Raw genomic sequence first — 17,970 nt, forward strand, 5'->3', positions numbered from 1 at the left:
ATTCTCATCTATCAGTATTTGGAAGATAACCCTCTACACCTCTCTCATCTATATATCTATCCAAACTTCTCTTAAATATTACAATTGAATCTGCATCTACAAATTCTGCTGACAGCTCATTCCATATTTGCACCACCTGCTGAGTGAAGAAGATCCCCCTGATGTTCCACTTAAATATTCCATCATTCACCCTAAACTTATGACCTCTGATTCGAGTCTCACCGAATCTGTGGGGAAAAGCCTGCATACATTCACCTTATCTACACCCCAAATGGGGTGGCATGGTAGCGTAACGGTGTAACACCTTACAGTGCTATTGATTGGAAGATCGTGGTTCGACTCTGTAAGGAGTTTGTATATTCTGCCATGACCATGTAGATTTCCTCTGGATGCTCCAGTTTCCTCCCACATTCCAAAGAAGTATGGGTCAGGGTTAGTGAGTTGTTGGCATGCTATGCTGTTGGCAAAAACATGGTGACGCTTGTGGGCTGCCCCCAGCTCATCGTTGAGTTATGTTGGGCGTTGGCACATTTCACAGTGTATTTCAATGTACCTGGCATAAATAAAGCTATTCTCTTTAATTCTGTGTATCTCTTTCATTCTCCTGCATGCCAAAGAAAGAAGTCCTAATCTCTTTAATTTTTCCCTATAACTCAAGTCCTCAAGTCCTGGCAACATCCTTGTAAATTTTCTCTGCATTCTTTCAAACTTACTGAAATCTTTCCTGTAGCTAGGTTACCAGAACTGCACACCAGAATCTGTCTCACCAACATCTTAGACAACTTCAGTGTAACGTCCCAACTCCTGTAATCTATGCCCTGATTTATGAAGGCCAACATGCAAAAAGCTCTCTTTTTGACCTATCTACCTGTGATGGCACTTTCAAAAATTATGGATTTATGGATTTGTATTCCCAGGTCCGTTTGAAATACTGCATTCTGCGAGCCCTAATAGTGTCCAAAATTTCACTGATCTTCCTGAGTATTTTTAGTGTGGCATTCATCCAGCCGCACAGGGAGTCCTCTAACAGTCTCCTGGCATGTGTCTCATCAATGGGGGAAAGACTTTGTGAGTCGCTTTGTGCCAGATTCCTAGTCCTTCATCTTTCATGATAGTCATGTTTCTGGCCTGGTTAGGTCTCTGGTTTGTAGTGATTCCTAGGATGTTGGGAGAGAGAACTCAAATGATGATAATGTCATTGAATGTCAAATGGAGAAGGCTGCATCCATTCTGAACTAGGTATTTGTTTCTTGATATTGGCTTATTATTGTCACTTGTATGGAGTTACAGTGAAAAGCTTGTCTTGCGTATTGTTAATATAGATCAATTCATTACCCAGTGCATTGAGGTAGAATGAGTTAAAGCAACAATGCAGAATATAGTGTAACATCTACAGAGAAAGTGCAGTGCAGGTAAATAATAAAGTGCATGATCATAACAAAGTAAATTGTGAAGTCGAGCATCTATTTTATCGTATGAGGGAACCATTCAATTTTCTTGTGGCACCCAATACAGAGGACCTATTGCTAAGTAATATATGGTTAAGTGTCTTATAGGATAGGTTTAGGAGAGCGTTAGACATCGAAGCAGAATTAGGCTCAGGGCCCATCAAACCTACTCTTTCATCCATTCATGGCTGATTTATTTTCAGTTTTAGCCCCATTCTCCTGCCTTCTTCCTGTAACCTTTGACACCCTTACAAATCAAGAACCCATCAACTTCCACTTTAAATATACCCAATGACTTGGCCTCCACAGCCATCTGTATCAATGAATTCCACAGATTCACCACCCTAAAGAAATTCCTTGTTATCTCTATTCTAAAAGGATATTCTTCTATTCTGAAGCTGTGTCCTCTGATCCTAGACCCTCCTGCTCATGGAATCATAGTCACCACATCCACTCTGCCCTTGTATGGTGTGAATGTTATCCTCTCCCTTGAGTGAATGGTTTGATACGCCAAGGTCCAGTCCCCTACACAAACACTTCCCTTTAATTTCAGCACCACTTGATGTTTGCTTAATGCATTATTTTGCCACATACATCATAAACATTGGTATTGCAACTTCTGTGTAAGTATAATTTATTTATTTTTACTTATTTAGATACAGTGCAGAATGAGCTCTTTCGGCCCTTCGAGCCACACCGCCCAGTGATCCCTGATTTAACCCTAGCCTAATCATGGGACAATTTACAATCACCAATTAACCTATCATCTGGTATGTTGTTGGACTGTGTGGGGGGAAACCAGAGCACCCGGAGGAAATCCATGTGGTCATGGGGAGAACATATAAACCCCTTGCTGGCAGTGCTGGGTTGTTGGTATTGTAAAGCATTATGTTAGCCAACACACCACACGAAAGAGCTAAGCAATTCAAACCATTTGAATTTGACCAGTAACATCCGTCTGGAATAGAATATGGTTAAAGCAGCAAATAAAATTGAACTGAACCTACTGAGCTTGAAATAAAGTCAGTGAAGTTGCTTCTAATTTCTGCTTCATCAGACTGTGACTCTTCAATAGTGCTCATCAACTTTGTTCCCACAGACAGGGCTGGTTCCCGCACTCATTCGTACAGCCTTTTCAAGGAGAGAGTCGGTCACATGAGACAACACTCAGGTAAACATGTTACTGGGCATTTCTGGCAGGGGGGACGTGGGGTTGGATATTGGTTTGCGTGTACTTGTGTTTGAGGTTTACTGCCATCAGTCTAATGGTTACATCAGTGGAAGGCAGATACTCATTGATTCATACTTTGTACAAGAGATGTATTTTGTCTGCTTCACATCACTTGTTTATACTCATGGAGGTATCCAACTGCTTATTCAAGTTCAAAAGTTAAAGTACTTTTGTTATCAAATCACATAGATATCTCCATATACAATCCTGAGATTTGTTTTCTTGCAGGCATTTAGAGGAAAACAGAGAAATGCAATAGAATTTATGAAACCTATATATAACTAAAGACTGACAAACAACTGCAAAGTTTGCAAAGAAGACAAATTGTACAAATAAAAGAATAAATAATATTGAGAACATGAATTGTAGAGTTCTTGAAATTGAGTCTGTAGGTCATGGAATCAGTTCAGATTTGAGGTTGTCCACACAGGCTCAGGAGCCTGATGGTTGTAGGATAAAAACTGTTCCTGAACCTGGTGGTGTTGGGGACCTGGGCTCCTGTACTCCCTGCCTGATTGTAGCAGTGGGAAGAGAGCATAGCCTGGATGGTGAGAGTCCTCAATAATGGATCATCAATAGGGACAGGAATATGTACTAGGGGATTGGAGGGTTGCAAATGTTGTTCCCTTGTTCAAGAAAGGGAGTAGAGATAACCCAGGAAATTATAGACCAGTGAATTTTACTTCAGTGGTGGGCAAGTTGTTGGAGAAGATCCTGAGAGGCAGGGTTTATGAGTATTTGGAGAGACATAATCTGGTTGGGGATAGTCAGTATGGCTTTGTCAAGGGCAGGTCATGCCTTACAAACTTGGTTGAATTCCTTGAGGATGTAACAGAACATATTGATGAGGTAGAGCAGTGAATGTAGAGTGTATGGATTTCAGTAAGGCATTTGATAAGGTTCCCCATGCAAGGCTCATTCAGAAAGTAAGGAGGCATGGGATCCAAGGAGACCTTGCTTTGTGGATGCAGAATTGGCTTGCCCACAGAAGACAAAGAGTGGTTGTAGATTGTTGGTATTCTGCATGGAGGTCGGTGACCAGTGGTGTTCTGCAGGGATCTGTTCTGGGACTCCTCCTCTTCGTGATTTTTATAAATGACCTGGATGAAGAAGCAGAATGATGGATTAGTAAGTTTTCTGATGACACAAAAGTTGGGGGTGTTGTGGATAGTCTGGAGGGTTGTCAGAGGTTACATTGGGACATAGATAGGATGCAGAACTGTGCTGAGAAGTGGCAGATGGAGTTCAACCCAGATAAGTGTGAAGTGGTTCATTTTGGTAGATCAAATTTGAAGACAGAATGTAGTATTTATGGTAAGACACTTGGCAATGTGGAGGATCTTGGGGTCTGTGTCCATAGGATATTCAAAGGTACTACACAGGTTGACAGTGTTGTTGGCCTTCATCAACAATGGGATTGGGTTCAAGAGCCATGATGTAATGGGGAGGGCTTTTCCTGAGATGGACTGGGCTATATCCACCATTTTCTGTTGACTTTTCTGTTCCTGGGTCAACAGTATTCGTTTTTCTAGACCAGGCTGTGACACAGCCAGTTAGGATAGTCTCTAGTGAGAAGATTTTTCTGTTCTGGATTCACTTAGCACAGAATGCTAATTTGGGGTGCTGCAAAGGTGGAGACACTTGAAGGGAAGATTGCACTGAGGCCCTGCTGTTCTCACAGGTGGATTTGTGGGCTCTATTGTCACCAGTTCAAAGCTGAGTATTTTGGTCAGTATCCTGGCCAATACTATACATTCACTAAATTGAGATGATACCACTGAAAAAAACATTGGTGAGAGATACAAGAGACTGCAATTGGAGCACCTAACGGTCTGCTGGAGGAATTCCATCATCAGTGAGCCCTGACCTCCCAGACCATGCCCCCTTCCCATTTCTGCCATTGGGGTAGGAGGTACAGGAAGCTTAGGTTCTGCATCACCAGGTTCAGAAACAGCTAAGACCCTTCAACCATCGGGCTTCTGAACCAGTGTGGATAACTTCACCCAACTCAACATTGAACTGATTCCACAATGGTCAAGGACTCTACATCTCATGTTCTCAGTATTATTTATGTATGTATATATGTAATTTATTTGTTTGTTTAATTATTTATGTATGTGTATTTACACAACTTATCTTCTTTTGCACATTGTTTCTTCGTCAGTCTTTGCTCATAAATTCTATTGTATTTTTCTATTTTTCTGTAACTGATGGCAAGAAGGCGAATCTCAGGGTTGTATATGGTGACTTTGATAATAAATTAACTGTGACTTTGACTGAATTTAGTCTGTCGAGCAGAATATGTTGGAGGAAGCAGCTGTCGATGTTTCAGGGTTTCATCCTGAAACTTTGACAGTTCCTTACCTCCTACAGATGCTGCTCGACCCGTTGCAAAATGTTTTATGAGACCACACTCAGAGTACAGTGTGTATTTCCGGTTGCCATTAAGTGGAAAGCATTCAGAAGGATGTTTCCCTAAGTGGATGGCTTGAATTATAAGAAGAGACTGGACAGGTTGGGATGGTTTGCCAGCTAGCATAGGAGGTGCAGCATTATACAAGATCATCAGGGACATTTATAAGATGAATGTTGCAGTTTGTTCCCAGAGCAGGGGAGACATGGATTTAAAGTGAGAGGAGGAAGATTTAACAGGGAGCTAATTGGTAGGTTTTTCCACACAGAGGTTGGGGGTATACTGTATATACAGAATGAGCTGCCTGTGGAAATGGTAGAGGTAGATATGATGTTTAGTAGATATTTGTGGATAGAGGGATATGGGCCAAATGCAGACAAGTAGATCGGATAGGCTGCCGGTCTCCTTCCAAACAACACCACAGCCTGTATTAGTGGTCTGCATCTTTTAAACAGCACTGCACCTTTTTTGCAGTTTCTGACTCATGTTTTACTTCTCAACCTTCTGCTATCTTAATACAGAGTTAGCATGAAATGAAAGGTCACAGGTTTTGCAGCAGGTTAGGGGAGTCTAAAACTGGAGGCATGGGTTTAAAGTGAGAGAAGAAAATTTTAAAGGGGAAGGGAGGCGCAGATTATCCACACTGAGTGTGCTGGGAATACGGACTCAGCTGTCAGAAGAAGTGGTTGAGGCAAGAATAATAACAACACTTAAGAAGAAAGTAGACAGATACATGGCTAGGGAAGGTTTAGAAGAACATGGAGTAAATGCAGGCAGAAGGGACTAGCTTAGGTAGCTAACATGGTTGAGTTGGGCCAGAGGACCTGTTTCCATGCTGTATGACTGTGAGCGAAACAAAATGACCTCAGTGATATAAAACCATTGATTCTACATAAGCAGGAGTAGGCCATCTGGCCTGCCGAGCCTACTCTGCCATACAATATGATTGTGGCTGAGCTGGTCTTGGGCTCGTGTCCACCTACCTGCCTTTTCCTCATAATCCTTAATTCCCCTGCTATGCAAAAGTAACTATGACTTAAATATACTTAATGAGGTACCTCTACTGCTTCCTTGGGCAGAGAATTCCACAGATTCACTACTCTCTGGGAAAAACAATACTTCCTCATCTCCATTCTAAATCTATTCCCCCTAATCTTGAGGTTATGTCACCTAGTTCTAGTCTCAGTTTTTTGATCATTTTAGACCATAAGACAGAGGAGCAGAATTAGGCCATTTGACCCATTGAATCATGGCTGATCCTTTTAACCCCCTCCTCAGCCACACTCCCCGGCCTTCTCCCTGTCACCTTTGATGCCGTGTCCAATCAAGAACAATCCAGCTGTGCCTTAAGTACACCCAACGACCTGACCTGCACAGCTGCCTGTGGTAATAACTTCCACAAATTCACCATCCTTTGGCTAAAGAAATTTCATTGCATCTCTGTTTTAAATGGTTGCCCTTCTATTCCGAGGCTGCGCCCTCTTGTCCTAGACTCCCCCACCATGGGAAGCATCCTTTCCATTTCTACCATATCTAGGCCTTCCAACATTTGAAAGGTTTCAATGAGATCCCCCCTTCATCCTTCTAAATTCCAGTGAGTACAGACGCAGAGCTATCAAACATTCCTCACATGATAACCCTTTCATTTCTGGAATCACCCTTGTGAACCTCCTCTGAACCATCTGCAATGCCAGCACGTTTTTTCTTAGTTGAGGAGACCAAAACTGTTCACAATACTCAAGGTGAGGCCACACCAGTGCCTTATAGAGCCTTATCACCACATCCCTGCTCTTGTATTCTAGACCTCTGGAAATGACAACATTGCATTTGCTTTCCTCATCACTACTCAACCTGCAAGTTAACCTTTAGGGTGTTCTGCACAAGGACTTCCAAGTCCTTTTGCATCACAGATTTTTTTTGGATTTTCTCCCCACTTATAAAATAGTCTGCACATTTATTTCTACTATCAAAGTGGATGACCATGCATTTTCCACCATTGTATTTCATTTGCCATTCTCTTGCCCATTCTCCTAATCTATCCAAGTCCTCTGCATCTTACCTGTTTTCTCAACACTACCTGCCCCTTCACCAATCTTCATATCATCTGCAAATTTGGCAACAAAGCCATCTATTCCATCATCTAAATCATTTATATACAGCATAAAAAGAAGCGGTCCCAAAACTGACCCCTGCAGATCACCACTAGTTACTGACAGCCAACCAGAAAGGGATCCCTTTATTCCCACTTTCTGCCTCCTATCAATCAGCCAATGCTCTAACCATGCCAGTGGCTTTCCTGTAATACCACAAGCTCTTAACTTGGTAAGCAGCCTCATGCATGTCACCTTGTCAAAGGCCTTCTGAAAGTCCAAATATACAACATACACTATATCCCCTTTATCTATCTTACTTGTAATCTCCTCAAAGAGTTCGATCAGGTGCAAATTTTGTGCCATGTTTCCTTTTATTAGACATGAGAGTGAACACAGGTAGTTTGGCACAATGTAAGGGGTGCTGTAATGAGCCTTCTTCCTTACATTCTCTCTATTCCACAGGCCATTTCCCTTGAGGAGCAGTCGAAGTGTCGAGAATCTGCTGGAGCCCAGGGATAAGTACATGGTACCCCCAGCAGACTACAGCAGTTCGGCCGCAAGCTCGATCCCTGTCCCACCGCCTCTGCCCCATAGCATGTCCCGGAGTCAGAGTCCAGCTCCGCCAAACCAAAGGAGCCGGCGGAACAGCACAATCAGCCTGGCTGTGTCAGAGGGTGGCCAAAGCAGAGTGAGTATGCTGGAGAGGAAGTCTGTATGCTCTTTGAAACAATGGTATGAACCTGCCGTCTGAGACACTGTTCCCCTTAATGTAACATGCACTCATGTGTCACTTTATTTCATGCCTCTTATACATAGAACAGAGAACATAGAAAACCTGCAGGGCAATATAGGCCCTTTGGCCCACATATACTTACTTTAGAAATTACCTAGGGTTACCATAGCCCTCTTAAAAGACACTATTGTATTCGCCTCCACCACCATCGCTAGCCCATTCCACGCACTCACCACTTTCTGCGTAAGAAAACTTACCCCTGACATCTCCTCTGTACCTACTTCCAAGCACCTTAAAACTGTGCCCTCTCGTGCTAGCCATTTTAGCCCTGGGAAATAACCTCTGACTATCCACATGATCAATGCCTCTCATCATCTTATACATCTTATGTATCTAATAAAGTAGCCACTTTCATGGTCTTCTGCTGCTGTAGCCCATCCACTTCAAGGTTCAATATGTTGTGCATTCAGAGATGCACTTCTGTACACCAGTATTATAATGCTTGGTTATTTGAGTTACTGTCACCTTCCTAACTGACTGAACCAGGCCTGATGAAGGGTCTCAGCACGAAACATCGACTGTTTACTCTTTTCCATAGATGCCGCCTGGCCTGTTGATTTTTGCTTTAAATAGCCCTAGCCCTCTAGAGAGACAATTCTAGAGATCCATTGCCCCTCTGTGAGAAGGTCTTGTGCACCTTAGTTCTGTGTGTTCACTCCTTTATCTTGTAACATGTTCCCCAGTTTGAGGAAGGGGGAAGAGTTACAGAAATTTAGAGAAAATGGATGTTCATGTCGTCAGGTTGGAGACTATCCAGATGGAATATCAGGTGTGGCTCCTCCAACCTGAGAGTGGCCTCATTGTGGCAGTAGAGGAGGCCATGGACCGACACGTCAGTAAGGGAATGGGGAGTGGAATTAAAATGGTTGGTCAGTGGGAAATCCTCCCTGTTGCAGACAGAGCAAAGGTACTTGGCAATGCCATCCTCCCAATCTACGTTATTCCTCTCCATAGATGCTGCCTGACCTACTGAGTTCCCCCAGTGTGTGTTTCATTAGCCTTATGATCCCTTGCAGACTGCCTTCAGTTTTAATGTATCCTTTCTAAGATAAGGAGCATTGGAAACTGTGTAGAACTGGCTAGCCTATGTTTTTAAGTTTGTCCTCTACTGCTATAGTTACTGGATCTCTGAAGTGGCCCACTCCTCCTGACACCTTGTGACTGTATGCTTGTAACATGGTTTTATCTCCCCTCGTCAGCAGACCAAATTTGCTTCGATTCTCCTGGACACAACTTCACAACCAGATTTCTGGTGGCTTCAGGGGAGCTGCTCGTTTTGCTAAGCATATGGACTCCGTAAGATAGCCTGGCTTTTACCCCATATCTTGGGTATTTAACCCTCTCCCACTCCATAGCTCATGTTGTATTTCCCAAATCTCGTGCAGAAACGTTCTGTCTTTATGGAGGTTGTGTGGCCATTATTTTAACTTTATCCCAACATTAACAAATACGATCTGCATAACCTAGTCAAAATATTCCAATGCAGATTTTCACAAATATTATCAGATAACATAAAAGCAAGGCTGTAATGCTGATGCTTTATACAGCTTTGGTCAGACCTCACTTGGAGTATTATAAGCGGTCTTGGGACCCATATTCAAAGAAAGGATACACTGGCATTGGAGAGTATCCATAGGTTCATGAGAATTGTCCCAGAAATGGAAGGGTTAAGAATGAAGGGGGATTTCATTGAAACCTATTGAATATTGGAAGGCCTAGATAGAGTGGATGTAGAGATGATGCTTCTTATAATGGGGGAGTCTAAGACCAGAAGACAACCTTAGGATAAAAGCATGTCCCTTCAGAACAGAGATGAGGAGGAATTTCTTTTGCCAGAGGGTGGTGAATCAGTGGAATTCATTGGTATAAATCAGATCTGGGCCGACATTTACGTGCTGGGCGGCCCCTAATTAATTAGCTTGTTTATTTCGGCTTTTTTCTTAAAGATGTGCTGGGTGCGTTCCGGCTACCACTGCACCCATGCATGCTTCACAGCCTGGCGGTTGGGGACCACTGGTATAGATGGCTGTGGAGGCCAAGTCACTGGGTATATTTAAAACAGATTTTGATAGGTTCTTGATGAGAACAAAGGTTACGGGGAGAAGACAGGGGAATTTTTTTGCTTATAATTTATTGAGATACAACACAGAATAGGCCCTTCTGACCCTTGAAGCCACGCTGCCCAGTGATCCTGACTTAAACCTAGCCTAATCATGGGACAATATACAATGATCAATTAGCCTACCAACCGATACATTTTTGGAATGTGGGAGGAAACCAGAGCACCCAGAGAAAACCCAAGTGGTTATAGGGAGAATATACAAACTTGTTACAGACAAAGGTGGGAACTGAACCCTGGTCGCTGGTACTGTAAAGCATTGTGCTAACCACTATGCTACCATGCCGAAGGGGGTTGAGAGGTATTGTAAATTAGCCATGATAGAATGGTGGGGCAGACCCGATGGTCTGAATGGCCTAATTCTGCCTCTATGTCTTATGGTCTAACATTTGGCACTGAGTCACCTCAAGAGAGAACAACAAAATCATGGTGAAAGTGATGGAATAGTTGGCTTGAAGGAAGAGAAGGGCTGGAGAAGAAGAAGTTTCTAGGGGAATACAGAGCTTGACCATTGCCAGGGCCACCATAAAATAAATCTGACACTGCACAAAAGGCCAAAAAACTGGGGGAGATCAGAGAACAATACCGATCTGGCTAATAGTTATAGAATCTTGTTGGGTACGGAGGTAACAAAATGCTGTTTTGACTCTATAAATTTGCATGCTACAAGTTTGCAGTTCATTCATCTTTCCTCAGCATGGTTTCCAATTAGTCTTGCCCCAGACCATCTCCCATATTGAATCTACTGCTCCTTGGTCCGAGAAATAGTCCTGTCATTGTCCTTCTCTGGAGGAGAGATCTTCTCCATTTGACCTTCTCTTCCTCACTTTGGCTGAAATTAGAAATGATCTCAGAAGATAATTATGAAATGGAGGCAGGATATTTTGCCATTTGAATCTCTTCTGACATTCATTTAGATCTTCTACTTTGTCTACATGCCCACCTGCCCATTATGATTACACTAATCAAAGACCAACCATCCACAGGCTTCCATAGATCCATGAATCTTGGGGTAAAGAGATCACTCCTCATCTCATTCTTAACAGGTCTGACCCCATTTCCTGAGACCAGGTCTTCTGATTCACTCTCAGAACATTAGATTTTTAATTGATTTTATTTAGAGATACAGCATGGTAACAGGCCCTTCTGTGCTGCCCAATTACACCCATGGACCAACTAACCTACTAGACTGTCAGGTTTGGATGGTGGGAGGAAACACACATAGAAACATAGAAACATAGAAAATAGGTGCAGGAGTAGGCCATTCGGCCCTTCGAGCCTGCACCGCCATTTATTATGATCATGGCTGATCATCCAACTCAGAACCCTGCACCAGCCTTCCCTCCATACCCCCGATCCCTTTAGCCACAAGGGCCATATCTAACTCCCTCTTAAATATAGCCAATGAACTGGCCTCAACTGTTTCCTGTGGCAGAGAATTCCACAGATTCACCACTCTCTGTGTGAAGAAGTTTTTCCTAATCTCAGTCCTAAAAGGCTTCCCCTTTATCCTCAAACTGTGACCCCTCGTTCTGGACTTCCCCAACATCGGGAACAATCTTCCTGCATCTAGCCTGTCCAATCCCTTTAGGATTTTATACGTTTCAATCAGATCCCCCCTCAATCTTCTAAATTCCAACGAGTACAAGCCTAGTTCATCCAGTCTTTCTTTATATGAAAGTCCTGCCATCCCAGGAATCAATCTGGTGAACCTTCTTTGTACTCCCTCTATGGCAAGGATGTCTTTCCTCAGATTAGGGGACCAAAACTGCACACAATACTCCAGGTGTGGTCTCACCAAGGCCCTGTACAACTGCAGTAGTACCTCCCTGCTCCTGTACTCGAATCCTCCCGCTATAAATGCCAGCATACCATTTTCACCACCTGCTGTACCTGCATGCCCACTTTCAATGACTGGTGTATAATGACACCCAGGTCTCGTTGCACCTCCCCTTTTCCTAATCGGCCACCATGGTCATGGGGAGAATGTACAAACACTTTACACACAGTGGCAGGAACTGAACCCGGGTCACTGGCGCTATTATAGGGTTACGTTAACTGCTACACTACCATGTAATCCCTTTGCTGAGATCTGCTGTCAATCTTTTAAACTCCATCTGGTTAGCCCTTTAGTTTAAACTTCTTATTGGAAATCCCCCATTGAAGGAATTAATCTCAATTCTCTGAAGTTCAAGGATAGGGCACACATTGTCAGAGCTGGTAGACCTGGTGCACCATATCTCCTGTGACCCAGGTTCAGTATTGGCCTTATGTAGTGTCTGTGTGGATCTTGCACATTGTCCCTCCCACATCCCAAAGACATGTGAGTTCATTGGTAGATTGTCCATTGTAATTCAGAATCAGGTTTAATGTTGTAAAATTCATTGTTTTGTGGCAGCAGTACATTGCAATATGTAATAATAAAAAAACTATAAATAACAAGATGAAATAAATATATATATATATATATATATATATATATATATATATATATAATAAAATTAAGTAAGTAGTGTAAAACGAGAGTGAAAAACAGAAAAAAATATTGAGGATATCAATGGTGGGGAGGTTGGTGCCCATGATGGAGCTGCTGGGTTCACAACTTTCTGCAGCTTTTTCCAATCCTTTGCCCTCCATATCAGACAGTGATTCAACCAGTTAGAATGGTCTCCACAGTACATCTCTAGAAATTTGTGAGTGTCTTTAGTGACACATCAAGTCTCCTCAAACTTCTGATGAAATATTGCTGTTGCAATGCCTTCCCTGTGATTGCATCGATCTGTCGGACCCAGGATAGATAAATTAAGGCCAGTGTGTAGGTGAGGGGTGGAATCCTGGGGGAAGGGGGTTGATGGGAATGTGGGGAGAATAAAATGGATCTGTGTAAATCTGTCAGTGTAGTGTGCCACTGCGTCTTTGCGCATACTCTGTGTGAATCTACGACTGTACTAAGCCTGTATGTAGTTGGCTTGCACCAAAGCAAACACTAAAAGAATCAGAATCAGGTTTATTATCACAGACATGTGTTGTGAGACTTGTTGTTTTGCTGTACAATGCAAAACATAAAATGTTACTGTAAGTCAAGAGAAGACATATAAAGAATTAAATAAGTAGTGGCAGAGGGGAAGAAGCTGTTGCCAAAGCATTGAGTGTGAGTCTTCAAGACCCTGTACCTCCTGTCTGATGGCGGTAATGAGAAGAGGCATGTCTTTGGTGGCCATCAGCTGGAGGCACTCAACAGGTCAGGCAGCATTTAAGGAGAGAAATGGACAGTTGACAGGTTGAGACCTTTCATCTGGACTGAAAGATGGAAGGGAGATAGCCAGTATCGAGAGATGGAGGGACAGGTGATGGGTGCATCCAGCTGTAGAAGGGTGATAGGCAGATGGAGGAGGGAAGAGAGGAACAGGTAGGAGAGGCTGGGAGGTGATATGTGGAAGCAACGAAGGTCTGGAGATGGTGGAATCAATAGGAGAGGAAGTTGGAGCATGGAATCAAATAAAGGAGGTGGGGAGAATATACGGGGGAGTGTGTGGGTGATGGGTGTAGGGTGAACTGGGCAGCTCATGTGGACAGAGAGACACCAGCTTACTGGAAAATGTTCATGGCATTGAGTTGTAGACCACCCACCCAGGATATAAGATACAAACAGAAAGTGCTGGAGACACTCAGCAGATCAGGGAGCAGCCACAGAGTGGAATAATCAGTCAACACTTAGAGCCAAGACCCTTCATCAGAACACCTCTGGTTTACATTAAGTCTCATCCTGGGAAGGAGAATTAAGATAGCTAAACATTCGGGGCGGGGAGAGGGTTCTTGGTCTCATCAAAATCCTATACAATTGCAACAAGGTTTCCCTACTTACGTACTCTCATTCTTTTGCAGTTAAAGTCAACAAACTATTTGTTTTCCAAATTACATGTTGTTCAAAACGCTGCACTCTGCACAAGTTAGTGTACTTTTTTCAAATTAGACCATGAGACTTAGGAGCAGAAGTAGGCCATCCAACTCATTCCATTCTGCTCCACGTTCCATCATTGCTGATATATTTTTCCGTCCCAATCCCATTCTTCTGCCTTCTTTCTGTAATCTTTGATGCCCTCCCCTGACTAATCAAGAACCTATCAACCTTCACTTTAAATATACCCAATGACTTGACAGCTCCACAGCTGTCTGTGGCAATGAATTCCACATATTCACCACCCTCTGGCTAATGAAATTTCTCCCCATCTTTGTTCTAATGGAATGTCCTTCTATTCTGAGACTGCGTACGCTGGTTCTAGACTCTACTGCTATAGGAAGCATTCTCTGCACATCCACTCTTTTCAGACCTTTCAATATTCGATAGATTTCAATGAGATCTTCTTCATTTTTCTAAGCTCCAGCGAGTACTGGCCTAGAGGCACCAAACACTCCTTATATATTAACCCTTTCATTCTCAGGATCATTTTTGTGAACCTCCTCCTCTACCTGTTACAAACAGTTCCCTTAAGAATATATAGACTGAGGGATTGGGAATACCATGATCCATGGTTTGGTCTTGAACCACGTGGTGGTACTATCTTGTCCCAAAGATCCCGTGACTGATTATAAAAGTAGAAGAGGGAGCAATTATGAAGTGAGAGAGGGTTAATAGTATATGGCTTTCTGTATTGAATTTCATCTGATATGGTGCATGGCTGTTCTATGCTTGACCAGAATCTCTCCCTCTTCTCTGACTGCAGTTCTGCTTACAGAGAAAGACAGAGTACTGTGCAGAGAGTTGAAGTGTGAAATATGTTTGTTTGTTTTTAGCTAATTATGAGTCACGCTAGAAGAAATCTTGTGGTGTGTGATGCATGCTGTATTCTCTTCACTATTTTACTGTGTTACCACCACCTTCCCAGAATGCATTAGTCATATCTAATCTAATCTAATCATAGGCAAGCAAAAGCAAAGTCTCACGTAAGCCTAGACATTGGATTTCGCCAATTTTCAATGTGCTAAATGGACAAGTTTACATAAGGGTCTAAGGAATAGGATCAGGAGTCGGCCATCTGGCTATTTCGGCCTGCTCCACACTCAAAAAGATCATGGCCATGGACTAAGCTCCATCTACCTGCCCTTCTCCCATAACCCTTTGTTCCCTGCTATGACATAATCTGTCAAACTGTGTCTTAAATATATTCAAAAGGCTAGCCTCTACTGCTTCCCTGAGCAGAGAATTAAGTTTCATTCATTACTCACTGGGAAACACAATTTCTCTTCAACTCCATCCTAAATCTACTCCCCTGAATCATGTCACTATATGTAAAGATAAAGATGAACATTAGCTTGTCACACATACATCAAAATGTGAAATGTGTCTTTTATGTCAACCGCCACCACAGTCCAAGGACATGCTGGGTGTAGCCCAAAAGTGTCACCATGTTTCCGGCACCAACGTAGCATGCTCACAACTTACTAACCCTAAATCTAACCGTATGCCTTTTGTAATGTGCGAGGAAACCAGAGCACTTGGAGGAAATCCACATTGTCATAGGGAGAATGTGCAAACTCCTTACAGAGAGTGCTAGGTATCTTTCCTGCCTTTACCTTCTGTATACCTTGTTACCATAAGATCCCTTCTCAATCTTCTGAATTCCATCGAGGTTGTGTGCTCAGCCCACTGCTGTTCATGCTGCTGATTCACGACTGCACTGCCAGATTCAGCTTAAACTGCTTCATCAAGTTCACTGATGATACAACAGTGGTTGGCCTCATCAGCAACAATGATCAGTCGGCATAAGGAGAGGAGGTAATGAGGCTTGTCAAATGGTGCAAGAACAACAACTTGTGTCAATATGGACAAGACAAAAGAATTGATTGTGGACTTCAGGAGGGCACAGGTCGACCACTCCATTGCTCATCAGTGGCTGTGCTGTGGAGAGAGTGAAGAGCACAAAGTTCCCTGGTGTGCGCATAGTGGACAACCTGACCTGGACCCACAACACCTCCTCACTAGTCAAGAAGGTGCAGCAGGAGATTGAGGTGTGAAAGGCTCCCCACCCCCATTCTAACAATTTTCTACAAGAGCAGCATTGAGAGTGTCCTGTCTGGCTGCATCATTGTGTGGTATGGAAGCTGAAGGAAAAGGACGACATGTCCCTACAGATGACAGTGAAAACCGCTGAGAGGATCACTGGGGTCTCCCTCCCCACTATTTGTGACATTTTCCTGAAGCATTGCAGATGAAAGATCCAAAACATTGTTGAGGATCCCCACCACCCATCCCACAATCTCTTTGACCCACTACTGTCAGGAAGGAGCATCAGGACTAGGACTGTCAGACTGGGTAATAGTTTCTTCCCTCAGACTGAGAGACTAATGAAAACCCTGCCACCACCGAGGTCTTGTCACTAGGACAGCCAGCTGTTTACTGTTTACCTGTGCTGCGCTTTACTATGTGCATTTTGAGTTATATTTTATTAGCTTATTTATAGTATAATATTTTGGTTTGCGTGCTGTGTGGATGATATATGTTATGTGGGTGCACCGTGGTCTGGAGGAACGATGTTTTGTTTGTATATACGTATGTACAGTCAGATGACAATAAACTTGAACTCAAGTGTCAGGAGTCTCAGTCTCTCCTCATGGGATAACCTCCTCATCTCTGCAGTTTGAACTATATTCAATGATTTGGGTCACACTTTGGAGACAATTGTAAAATGTTATATCACCTCTAGTACTGTCGGTGTGGAGTTTGCATGTTCACTCTGTGACCACGTGTTTGCTCCCACATCCCCAAGACGTGGTGGTTTGTAGGTTAACTGGCTGTGATACATTGCCAGTGTGTTCTTGAGTTGTAAAGAACAGATGGGAATAAGGAGAGAGATTTGGATAAGATTAGTGCGATGGGTTGAGAGGGATAATCAGCTATGGGCTGGATGGCCTAATTCTGTTCCTGTGCCTTATGGTCTTATGATAGTGCAGACTCGATGAGCTGAGGGACCCGAGCTGTTTGTAACTCTGTAACCAACCAGCCGGTTAGAGTAACACTTTTACAGTGCCAGTGATTACCATTTGGGTTTTGATCACGACTATGTCTGGAAGGAGTTTGTACCCTCTTCCCGTGGCTGTCTTGGTTTTGTTCGATGACCTCCTACATTCCAAAAGTGTATGGTTAAAGTTGTGAGTGGTGGGCATATTACGTTGGCAGTGGAAGTGTGGCAACACTTGCTGGCCGCCCAGCACAATCCTCACTGATCTGATTTGACAGCAACGATGCATTTCACTGTACATTTCAATGCACATGTGTCAAATAAAGCCACATTCTTATGGAGTTATGGATTTACAAAGGTCTATGTGATTCTGGAGTTATGTTTGAGATGGGAGTGTGGGGGTCCGAGGGTTTGATGGAAAGGGAGGGGGATATTAGGGGTAAGGGAGGCAGGAACTGAAAGGAAGAAGGAGGTGAAGGGATACTGAAGTGCAGGAAGGGGGATACAGCCTTGGACCTGGCAGGAGAGTGGATGGGAAGTGGAAATGAAGGAAAGTATAGGTTAGGGAAAGGATTAAATATTTTGTTCTTGGAGGACTTGTTTTGGAGAAGTCACAGTACGGCCATTGTTGATCAAAGCCATTGATCATAGTGTGACTGCGACGAACTTGAGTAAAACCTAAACTGGCAACTCCATGAGCATAAAAACTGGATGAGCCACAGGATACCCTTTAACTAAGAGATGGTGGAAATCTTGAGCACACACAAAATGCTGGATGAACTCAGCAAATCAGGCAGCATCTATAGAGAGGAATAAACTGCTGACATGTTGGGCTTCATTTTAAGGTGATTGAAGCAACGTATAGGAGGGGTATGTCAGAGGTAAGTTTTTCTACACAAAGAGTGGGGGGTGCG

General features: G+C 43.2%; 1 protein-coding gene across 4 annotated transcripts in view; it reads left to right on the plus strand.

The window, feature by feature from the left end:
• Nucleotides 1-17,970, plus strand: part of LOC134353855 (brain-specific angiogenesis inhibitor 1-associated protein 2-like protein 2) — a 187,872-nt gene that overhangs the window by 150,098 nt on the left and 19,804 nt on the right. For all 4 annotated transcript variants that reach the window (XM_063062328.1, XM_063062330.1, XM_063062329.1 and 1 more), the window contains 2 exons: nucleotides 2,548-2,619; nucleotides 7,648-7,873. In XM_063062328.1, coding sequence (XP_062918398.1) covers nucleotides 2,548-2,619; nucleotides 7,648-7,873 — 298 coding nt within the window. The remainder of the gene's footprint in view (nucleotides 1-2,547; nucleotides 2,620-7,647; nucleotides 7,874-17,970) is intronic.

Source organism: Mobula hypostoma, chromosome 11 (genome assembly GCF_963921235.1).
Source record: "Mobula hypostoma chromosome 11, sMobHyp1.1, whole genome shotgun sequence".
NCBI classification, from domain to species: Eukaryota; Metazoa; Chordata; class Chondrichthyes; order Myliobatiformes; family Myliobatidae; genus Mobula; species Mobula hypostoma.